Source organism: Macaca fascicularis, chromosome 4 (assembly GCF_037993035.2).
Source record: "Macaca fascicularis isolate 582-1 chromosome 4, T2T-MFA8v1.1".
NCBI classification, from domain to species: Eukaryota; Metazoa; Chordata; class Mammalia; order Primates; family Cercopithecidae; genus Macaca; species Macaca fascicularis.
In genome coordinates this window covers 11,249,557-11,261,287 of record NC_088378.1, presented here as the reverse complement: position 1 = coordinate 11,261,287, position 11,731 = coordinate 11,249,557, and the positions used below count along the sequence as shown (strand labels likewise).

The 11,731-nt window shown below is 37.3% G+C and overlaps 1 protein-coding gene across 6 annotated transcripts in view; it reads left to right on the top strand.

Annotated features, from left to right (window-relative positions):
- Positions 1 to 11,731, top strand: part of WTAP (WT1 associated protein) — a 29,990-nt gene that overhangs the window by 1,160 nt on the left and 17,099 nt on the right. For 5 of the 6 annotated variants that reach the window (XM_045391700.2, XM_005551515.4, XM_005551516.4 and 2 more), the window contains exons 2-3: positions 7,937 to 7,974; positions 10,349 to 10,404. Coding sequence is in view for 5 of the 6 variants with exons in the window: in XM_005551515.4 (XP_005551572.1) it covers positions 7,945 to 7,974; positions 10,349 to 10,404 (86 nt within the window). In the remaining variant the exon portion in view is untranslated. The remainder of the gene's footprint in view (positions 1 to 7,936; positions 7,975 to 10,348; positions 10,405 to 11,731) is intronic. The other variant, XM_065543196.1, reaches the window with a different exon arrangement.

Sequence of the window (11,731 nt, the reverse complement as noted above, 5' to 3'; positions counted from 1 at the left end):
TTTCATAAGTCAGTGTACACGTAGTGGAAAAGGCCAAGTTCTTGTTTTGATAAGGAAGTCACTTGGTTGGTTGATCCCAAAGGACTAGCTTAACATTATCAAGGACTAGCATAGCTGATTATGTAAAAAAAAAAAAAAAAAAAAAAAAAAACTGTTTAGTTTGGTAGGGAAATACTTCGATTAGTATGTTACAGTTAGAAGTTGTATTTGTGCCTATTTTATCTAGTTTTAGTTAATTCTATTGCTTCGGAAGATAAGTGGACGTCATAGATCCATCACACGGTCTCGTTTTTTGGATTTTAAAATTTTGACCATTAAGTTTTCTACGATAAACATGTTGTGGTCATTTAAAACCGTAATTTAAAATTATGAGCGAAAAATCTTTTCAAGGTGGATACATTTTAATTCATTCAAGTAGCATCTGATTAGGCAAGTCCGCAGGTTGGCTTGTGATAAGGTTGAGGTTACATTTTACAGGTTTGGATAGGTGTGTTTCTTACAGTGCTTTTAGATCTTAAGGTATCTTAAGCAGACACATAGTTTAAAAGTTCAGTATTTTTCGTACTTTTTCAGTGGCAGAATTTGTACAAGCTACCAGAATGTCTAACTCCTAAAGGATAAAAGTAATAATAATAGGGTGTCCCAGGCACAGCTTATTTTTACATGGCTCTTTTATGTGTAGCTTTTCCAATTCAACGTTGAGTCATGTTTGCTGAAAATATTTTTGTGTATTGTTTGTCAGAAATAAGCTGGTAGAGATGAAACAGAAAATATGTAAAAGCCCTATGATGTGGAGATGAGCATTGTCACAATTTGTACAGTACAGTAAAGCGTTCAAGGTCCCCTGTGGTCTTGTATGTAGTATTGAATCCCTTTGAATATATTGTTTAGCAGTTTAGATCATTATATATTTGTTTCTTGCTCGTCAAAATTGTATGTTAGTAGGTCCTTCAGCAAAACAAGACTATGATAGTGTTTTTAATTTTTTTAGTTGTCTCCAACTTTCTGCCTCTAAATATTTTGTTTCTTGTAGTTACTAAGCTTAACACAGAAAAACTTCTCAGTATCTCCACAATAGTATACTTCATTGTGTATAACGGTATTCCATCTAACTAGAATATAGTGCTATAAATATTTTCTGCCTTTGAAGATACAGTTAGTAGAATTTAATCTTTTCTAAGTGCACGTTGAAGTTGCCTTTTATGTTCATATTATGTTCATATTTTGTTTGAAAAATCTATTTGTAGCATTTTTATTGTGCTGAAAGCATTAATATTTGCAGCACTTTGTGAGGCAGGCAAAATTATCTTTTTGCTGACTTGAAACTGCAGGAGTTAAAAGACTTGCTTGGAATCACGTATGGCAGATAGAGGGTAAGGAAAAGATGGCCTTTCAGTTCCTCATCAGTACCTTGCTCCTACAGTTTCTGAAGATTGATTTCTTACATTCAGCTATGATTTGTTTCACCAAGGTACTGTGTCTTCTTACTGAAGTTGTGTTGGCTGGCGCTTGCCTCTGTTCAGAGGGAACTGAGTTACCTGACTTTATGATGCTGAGAGCCAGGAAGGTACTGGGATCTGGGATCTTAGGCACCTAACCAGTCAAGACTGAACTCCATACTAAGCTGTTTTTCTATGTTAAGACATCAAGAGTAGATGGTTGTCCTGATATTCTGAGATATATTATCTCTGAATTATCTACATAAATAACTGAAACCTTTTCGTGTTATAAAACTAGTCAATCATGTTACCACCTTTTTGGGTGGCACCAAATTTGAGACCCTTACCCCAATTTATTAATAGTTGTTTTAATCACCTAATAGCTAATCACCTAATGACTCACAGTCATTTTCATCCTGGAAAATGGGAACTAACTTTGACTTTGAAAAGTGCTGTTATTCAATGTGTGACTCATAAGAACTGAGCATATTTTATTATTTTCCTTCAGGATTCAATTTTAATTGACTCCAAATGATGTTATGGTCATTCTGTTTTTCTGATGTGACAGTAGATTGTTCTGAAAACCTGGAATATTCATTGTCTTTATGAATCTAGAATTGACTTTAAATGGTAATTGTTTTTGTCATTTGCGCTAAAAAAAAAAAAAAAAATTGCCCTGGGGAATACCAAACTTCTCAGTACATTCTTGTGGTGTGAAAGTCAAAATTGCCAATTAGGTTCTGTTTTGACCAAATAGTTGAATGTTGTTAGATAGTTGTAAATTTTGAACCTGTTCTAATTTGATTTTGCCAGATGGTGCATTTAACTTTGTGACATATCATGGACTTTCAAGGAACGATTTACTTTTCATCAGATTAAAGTTGAGAAAGGATTTTCTTTCTAAATGCCGAGGCTCTGAATTTCCCAAGTTGGATACCCCAAACAGCTGGAGTGATCTTAAAAGTGACTCTGAGAATTGACTTAGGAAGCATACACATTTATCCAAAACCTGTATTTACTCCTGACTTACATTACAAATACAGAATTTTATTTTTAGAGAAAATTTCAGTAAAAATCTCCATTTAATTAAAATCTACTCAACATCAAACTTTTTAAAAAGAATATAAGCCAATGTTAAGTTCGAGACCAGCCTGGCCAACATAGTGAAATAATGTCTCTACTTAAAAAAAAAAAAAAAAATTAGCTGGGCGTGGTGGCACGTGCCTGTAGTCCCAGCTCCACAGGAGGCTGAGGCAGTAGAGTCGCTTGAACCCAGGAGGCGGAGGTTGCAGTGAGCCAAGGTCATACCCCTGCACTCCATCCTGGGCAACAGAGAGAGACTCCGTCTCAAAACAAAAAAAAAAAAAGAAAAGAAATTTCAATAACTGTAGGCTGGGCGTGGTGGCTCACAACTGTAATTCCAGCACTTTTGGAGGTCCAAACAGGAGGATCACTTGAGCCCAGGAGTTCAAGACCAGCCTGGGCAACATAGCAAGACCTCATCTCTACTAACAAGAAAAAAAAATTAACTGGGCATGGTGGTGCACACCTGTGATCCCAGCTACACAGGAGGCTGAGGCAAGAGAATCAGTTGAGCCCAAGAGATAGAGGCTGCAGTGACCCATAATCGAGTCACACTGCACTCCAGCCTGGGCGACAGAGTGAGACACTGTCTCAAAGAAAGAGAGAGAAAAAGAAAATTTAAGTAACTTCTGTTTAGAATTCTAAATATTGGAGATGCCAAGAATTCTGCAGTAAGTGTTAGAAACAGTCAGGATGACAGTATGACTATTATCTGCAACCTGTGAATTATCTTTTCAGGTGTTTCAAGAAACACTGAGTCTGTGTTTTTGATGGGGAGAAGGAAACTAATAATTAAATGCCCATTTTGTTCCAGTTACCATGCTAAAGATTAATGTCTGTCTTCAGAAATAGCACAGTATTTGGACCCTGGTTGCAGTAATTCTCTTTGAGGTGGGGAAACTGAGGTGCAGAGATTTTGCTACTTTTATATTTGCAAAGTTGACACCCTGTTTTAGAATACCAAGGTTATCAGAACTGTCTTCATATGTTTCTCAGTCCTTTTAATGCCATTTAAAAACAGATTATCATCTCGTTGCTAACTAAGCTTACAGTTAATTTTATTTTAATGGAATAAGAATATGGATACCTGTCTTTAAGAAGAGGGTAAGCAAGTAAACTTTATGAAGAAGCAAGTAAACTTTAAGAAGAGAGTAAGCAAGTAACTTCATGATGCTGGGAGCCGGAAGGTAGTGGGATCCGGGAAGTATCAGGTTGTAGAAACATACGCAGACAATCCTTGCCAAAATCCTGGCAAAGGAATTTGAACCCTGGTGTATGAAAAGTCTGCCCTTTGCATACTCAGGTTTCGCATGCCATGAATGCTGTATTTTTGATCCGCGTACTGTATTTTTTATCTGAGTTTGATTGAAAAAGATCCACATATAAGTGGACCCATACAGCTAAAACCTGGGTTGTTCAAGGGCCAACTATAATAACTTTCATAAACTGGAATTTATATTGAATAACATCAATGATACTTTAGTATTACAACTAAAATTGTACATACTGAGTAGGTAGGATACCAAGTAACTAGATAAAAGGTATACCACCTAGCCTTAGTGATAAATACAGCTGTTTTCAAACTGTCACTCTCTTACCACAGTACCTGTTATATGAAGTTCCTGGTTGGTTCTCAAAATTTTGTGTTTGCATATACATAGATACAGATACTGATATACTGGTTAAATATGTACAGCTAAAATAGCTAAAATTGTCTTTTAAGATTTTTTAAATTAAAAATATTGGCCGGGCATGGTGGCTCACGCCTGTAATCCCAACACTTTGGGAGGCCAAGGCAGGCGATCACCTGAGGTCAGGTCAGGAGTTCGAGACCAGACTGGTCAACATGGTGAAACTAAAAATACAAAAATTAGCTGAAAGTGGTGGTGGGCCCCTGTAATCTCAGCTACTCAGGAGGCTGAGGCAGGAAAATCGCTTGAACCCAGACTGCGGAGGTTGCAGTGAGCCGAGATCGCACCATTGCACTCCAGCCTGGGCAACAAAGACTCCGGGGTGGGTGGGTGGGTGTGTATGTATGTGTGTGTGTGTGTAAAATTAATATTTCGCTCTAGAAAAATTACAAGGAAATGCCATTTTTGATATCTGAGTTCTAAGACTTCTCAGTCTAATGGAGTGGATGCACGTGTCATGCTAAAATAGAAGTAGTTAGACATGTGGAGTTAAATATGGTGATGGTTTCTCAAATGATTAAAATGACTGCCACCAGGTTAAAGTAGTTACAAAGCAGCTTTCTATAATAGCAGAGATTAAAAACTGGGCAACAAGGGTCGTAAAGTAGGCAGGAACCAATTTAAAGAAAAAAAATATACATTTTATTCATAGTACGGTTTATGTCTTCATAGGACAGAGTGACTTGCTCAGTGAAACAGACTGTATACATTTAGCTCAGAAACAAATAATATACTGAGGTTTTTATCGGTTTACTATATCCCTTGAGAAAGATTAAAGAGGGAAGGCAGGGTGCAGTGGCTCACACCTGTAATGCCAGCACTTCGGAAGGCAGAGGCAGTTGGATTGCTTGAGCCCAGGAGTTCGATACCAGCCTGGGCAGCATGGTGAAATCCCGTCTCTACCAAAAAGTACAAAAATTAGCTGAGTGTGGTGGCACATGCCTGTAGTCCCAGGTACTCAGGAGACTGAGGCTGGGAGGATCACTTGAGCCTGGGAGGTCAAGATTGCAGTGAGCCATGATCGCACCACTGAACTCTGGTCTGGGTGACAGAGCAAGACTGTCTTTAAAAAAAAAAAGCCTGGCACAGTGGCTCACGCCTGTAGTCCCAGCACTTTGGGAGGCCGAGGTGTGCAGATCACCTGAGGTCGGGATTTCAGGACCAACATGGAGAAACCCTGTCTCTACTAAAAATACAAAAAATTAGCCACGCGTGGTGGCGCATGCCTGTGATCCCACCTACTCGGGAGGCTGAGGCAGGAGAATCACTTGAACCCAGGAGGTGGAGGTTGCAGTGAGCCAAGATTGTGCCATTGCACTCCAGCCTGGGCAACAAGAGTGAAACTCCATCTCCAAAAAAAAAAAGATTAAAAGAGAGAAAGAAGCAAGCCAGTAACCTAGATCAATTTATGATTTTTTCCTCTGAATTCTGCTTTCTTCAACACAATTTACTTAATCTGAAAACCAGGATTTAATAACAGTATGTTTAGAATGTTTCATTTATAAAGTAGAGTTGAGATTGTACATAGTATAAAAAATGCTGTTGGAAGGTTATCTCCTTTTGAGGAATCTCAAAATCAAGTGGGAGAAATCAAGTAGTTTTGGTGTGTGTGAGTTTTGTTTGTTTTAGTGAGAGACAGGGTCTTACCACATTGCCCAGGCTCGTTTCAAACTCCTAGGCTCAAGCAGCTCTCCTGCCCCAGCCTCCCAAAATGTTGGGATTACAGGTGTTAGCCACCACATCAGCCTCAAGTAGCTTTCGAGATGGCGCCACAGCACTCCAGCCTGGCAACAGAGTGAGACTCCATCTCAGGAAAAAAAAAAAAAAAATTCAGTTTAACATACCAAGCTTTTGGTCAAAGTTCTAGTAGTTTAGAATTTATAGTAAGTATGGGTAAGTAAAATAAACCATCAATACTGTAAAGTAAAGGAACATTCGTGACTGTGCTATTAGAAATAATAACTAGGGCTGGGCGTGATCCTTGCATGTATAGTCTTAGCTACTTGGGAGCCTGAGGTGAGAAGATGACTTAAGAGTTCAAGACTATCCTGGGCACTCTGGTGGGTCCCTATCTTTTCAGAAAGAAAGAATGAGAATAACTAGTGTAAGAACTAATTTCTTAATTTGTATAAATTATTAATATGCCGGTTGCAATTTAGATGCTTTTTCAGAAGATCACTGGTACTCAGAACCTGATTCAATGTTTTAATCCTCATAGAATTTTTATATAAAGATTTTATGTTTGTCAGGTTAGCGCTTCATGTTGTATGCTTCTTTTTTCCGACCTTGTATTTTAATGTGATGCTTAAGGTACGTTTATTACACATCTTTTCTTTGTCTTTTTTTATTGTGTGGATTTGTAGAGTTTAATGAATAATAGCTGCTATTAGCATTCATTCTAAAAAATAGCATAATAAAGTGTTCTCTACTTGAATTCATTAACCTATCTTTGAAATGGGGTTAAGTGAATTTTGTATAATAAAGAAGCTAATTTTGAGATGCAAAATATTTGGCATAAAATTAAATACTGTAGGAATATTTTTATTAAGGTGTGACATACCTGTGTATGTGAATTTTTGTTGTTTGTTTGTTTGAGATGGAGTCTCTGTTGCCCAGGCTGGAATGCAGTGGCGTGCCATCTCGGCTCACTGCAACCTCCACCTCCCGGGTTCGGGCAATTCTCCTGCCTCAGTCTCCCTAGTAGCTGGGATTATAGGCGTGTGCCACTACTCCCAGCTAATTTTTTTGTTTTTAGTAGAGACCGGGTTTCACCATGTTGGCCAGGCTTGTCTTGAACCTCTGACCTCAAGTGATCCACCCACCAGCCTCCCAAAATGCTGGGATTACAGGCGTGAGCCATCACACCCAGCATATACATATATTTCAAAATATAGGCCGGGCGTGGTGGCTCATGCCTGTAATCCTAGCACTTTGGGAGGCCAAGGCCGGCAGATCGCAAGGTCAGAAGTTCGAGACCAGCCTAACCAACAGGGTGAAACCCCATCTCTACTAAAAATACAAAAACTAGCCAGGTATGGTGGCTCGCACCTGTAGTCCCAGCTACTTGCGGGGCCGAGGCAAGAGAATTGCTTGAACCCAGGAGGCGGAGGTTGCAGTGAGCCGAGATAGCACCACTGCACTTCATCCTGGGCGACACACTGAGACTGTGTCTCAAAAAAATAAAAATATATAATATATCTAAAAAAAAACTATTGGGCAGTAGTAAATTATGACTGTGGTAGGTACTGCCTTGCTTTAACAACCTAATGCTATAAAAGGAAGACTTAAGCTGGTATTACCCTTTAATAGCCCTTTAGCAACATGGCTAGGATACTACTTGAGGTCAGTATCACGTCTGTGACGAGACTTTCATAGGGGGATTGTAATAGTGTGATGAGAAATTATATTTCTCTTGACCCTTTATGGCGACATCAAATGATTTGAATGGCTGATCAGCTTTTTTATGAGGGAATTTGTAAAAACTACCCAATAACTATAATAATGGAAGATGTTAACAGAGGAGGATCTGGGTGTAGAGTATATAGGAACTCTGTAATATCTTTGCCACTTTTTGTAAATCTAAAACTATTTTTAAATTATTTAAATTGTAATTACTCGACAGTAATTTAGTTCACTAATTGATTTGAAAGAGTCAGTATTTTTTGTTCCTACTTTCACTGGAAGAAAATCAATTGAACTTGTTTTCCTCAACTTTTTTTTTAGGATTCAAGATGACCAACGAAGAACCTCTTCCCAAGAAGGTATGGGTTTTGGTTTTGGGTTTTTTGTTTTGTTTTGTTTTGGGTTCTGTTTTGTTTTTTTAAGCAGTTGTAAGCACTTTTTTAAAAAAATAGACTTGAAGGATTATCATTGTTTGCTTATTTCTCATTTCTTTGCCTTTATAACAATAATAGCATTGGAGTTGTACAATGTGCTAGATATTGTATCTAATATCCAGTATATTTTTAGAATATTTTCAGATTTTGGAAAACTTTAGTTATAATAATATTCCCATGGTCTATTCTTAACGTTCATTATGTGAATATTTCTAGCTACATATATACAAATAACGTCAAAAATGGAAATCATGAGTATATTATTCTTTTCCTAGTGTAAATCCCTTTGATTAAAATTAAAAACTACTTTATTTTTAAAAAATGGTTATAGCTAGTTTTCAAATTCTACTTTTTTCTCTGAAATTTTGTTGTCTAGTCTCAATCTCTCCCTGCTGTGCATTCCTACCTCGAGTTTACTCTTACATACACACACAGTGGACGTTATAAAAGAGCAACATAGTCTCTAGGAGGAATTTGTGATTCAATTGGGAAAGCAGGGCATGTGCTTAACTAAACTGAATATTTAAGTGAATAGATACTACAGAAGTTTCCTGTTGTGGAGTGAAATTACTCATAAAATGAGTAAAGGATTGTACTATACTTTCATAATCTGAGAATTACTACGTGTTCCCTCTGGTAGCCTTTGATTTTCCTCCCTTGGAACAGGGTCTTGCTCTGTTGCCCAGGCTGGAGTGCAGTGGTGCAGTCTCAGCTCACTGCAGTCTCTGCCTCCTGGGCTCAAGTGATCATCCCACCTCAGCCTCCTGAGTATCTGGGGACTACAAGTACGTGCCACCACACCCAGCTAATTTTTGTGTTTCTTGTAGAGATGGGGTTTTGCCATGTTGCCCAGGCTGGTCTCGAACTCCTGGGTTCAAGAGATAGCCACCTGCCTCTGCTTTCCAAAGTGCTGGAATAATAAGCGTGAGCTGCCTTTGGCAGCCTTTTAATATATTACACTACGATAGTCTCCCCCATTCTATTTTATGGTAATACTATTTTACTGGTTAGTATTACAATTTGAAACATTTTTAAGGAAAAAAAATTAAGTGAAATAAGGAAAATACTAATAAAATAAGGAAATACTAATAAAGCCTTTATTTTCTTTTTATTTTTTATTTTCTGAGACAGGGTCTCACTCTGTCGCACATGCTGGAGTACAGTCGTACAATCTTAGCTCATTGTGGCCTCATACCCCAGCTTATGCAATCCTCCCACCTCTGCCCCCCCAAAGTAGCTCAGACTACAGGTGTGCTGCTACGCCTAATTTTTGTATTTTTTGGTAGAGATGGAGTTTTGCCATGTTACCCAGGGTGATCTTGAACTCCTGAGTTTCAAGATATCCTCCTGCCTCAGTCTCCCAAAGTGCAGGAGGCATGAGCCACAATGCCCACCAAAGCCTTAATTTTATACTGAAGTAGGAGAGGTATCTCACCTTTACAGCCTTTATTTGGTATAGTGAATATACTGTTTCTTAATTTTTGAAGCATGTCAGCTTATGGCCTTCTTTCAACTTTTTATTTCCAAATAATTATAGATTCACAGGAAGTTGCAAATAAATGTCCAGAGAGGTTCTGTGCAGCTTTCACTGAGCCTCCTTCATTGTTAACATCTTGCATGACTAGCAGACATCTCTAATAACTGAAAATCAGGGAATTGACATTGGTACAATCCACAGAGCTTATGCACATTTCACGTTATACTTGTACTGTTTGTGGGGGGAGTGGGGAAGAGCTATATGCAATTTTATCATGTCTAGCTTTGTGTAACCATCATTAATCGAGATACATATCTGAACTATTAGCATAAAACTTCATTGAGTTATTCTTTTGTAGCCACATCTACCCCCTCCCTCCCCATGCCTGACCCCTGGCAACCACTAGTTTATCTCTATTTCTATAATTGTTATTTCAGAGTGTTTATATAAACGACATCATGTAGTGTATATCTTTTTGAGACCATTTTACATTCTCACCTGCAGTGTAGGAAACTTCAATTTCTCTGAATCCTCACCAGCATTTGGTGTTGCCGCTAATTTTTATTTTAGCCATTCTAATCAGTGTGTGGTGATACCTAGGATTTTAATGTGCATATTCCTAATGATGATGCCCATTGTTAAGATAACAAATAGTTTACCTTAAAAAAAAAAAAACAAACTTCTGTAATCAAATAATCTTTTTTTAGTGATAAGTATGTACTGAGCTGTTTAAATCTCACACTCAGGAGATGTTTCATAGGTCTCATAGAGCTTTATGTCTCCAGGAAGATCACTCAATTCATATTGTAATTCTCTTTATAGGTTCGACTGAGTGAAACAGACTTCAAAGTTATGGCAAGAGATGAGTTAATTCTAAGGTAAAATGTTATTTGTTCAAAAATAAAATCTTTGTATAGAACATTGTATTATGCCTCTACACTGTAATTGTCTTTGTGCCAGATACTGTTTTTAATGTTGTTACATCCTCAAATAATTTAATGTACTTTTTGAACATACTATGACCTATTTCTTATATTAACACTGAGGAAAACGTAACACTTTAGAGAACTACTAGGAAGCTATAAGTTTAACAAATATATGGCTTGTTTTGTGTAGTTTTTCTTTTCGTGTTTAACATTTGAAAAAAAAAGTAATCCTAAAAGATAAACTTATATTTGTGGAAGAAATACATAATTTACTAATGAAGTGAGGTTACTTTTTCTTATTAGTGTGACCAGCTCATTTAACTTCATACTCTTCATTTTCTCATCTGTAAGTTGAAGGGGTTGGGTTAAGTTATTTTTAAAGGTGACTTCCAGTTCTGAATTTCTGTGGTTATCTTATAAATGTCTTACAAAAGCAGATTGTCAGGTACAGCATATAATCTTTATAGATTGTGTAAGAAATCAGGAAGTAGGATGTTCTATGTTTTATAGCTTTGATAACTTTTAGATAAAAATAAAATGAGTATTTTAACAAGCTGAAAGCCGGGGAGAGAAAAGATGTTTTGTGAGATAGAGTAACAGATTTTGTTGTTTCCTACAGTGTGACAATTTCCTACTTTGACCTTTGCACAGCTACTGTATTATGAACACTTTATCTTTTTTTTTTTTTTTTTTGGCCATAATCTCATACATAGGACAGTTTCCATTGCATACCTTTGTCTTCTTGCACATAAAATTTAAATTGTTGGTATTCTAAAACACTCTGTCTTACGCTGAAGTAGATACTTAAGATACACTACTACTCAATGCTGGGTTTTTTGTTTAACTATTAAAACAACAACACATATGTTAAAACAACATATATACATATATATAATGTACATATAAATTATAATAGAGGTGAGGTGTTGCTCAGGCTAGTCTTGAACGCCTGGCCTGAAGTGATTTTCTCACCTTGGCCTCCTGAAGTGCTGGAATTACAGGCATGGGCCACCATGCCCGGCCATGATTTTTTTTTCCCCTACCTCTGGCATTGTACACTTCTTTTTATGCCTTCTTACATAATTGCTCTGGTTAGTCTTTGCAGTCATTTTCTTGATTTAACTGTAGGAGGGGAAAAGTCAGTAATCTTAATAAAGAATCATAGAAATGTTGTATTTTAAGATACCTTTAAGGTTTCTAAATTATATGCAGTGTTATTACCTTGCAGTCAGTTTAACATCTTTCCTTAGGGAATTCTCATGTAAGACTTTTAGGTGGA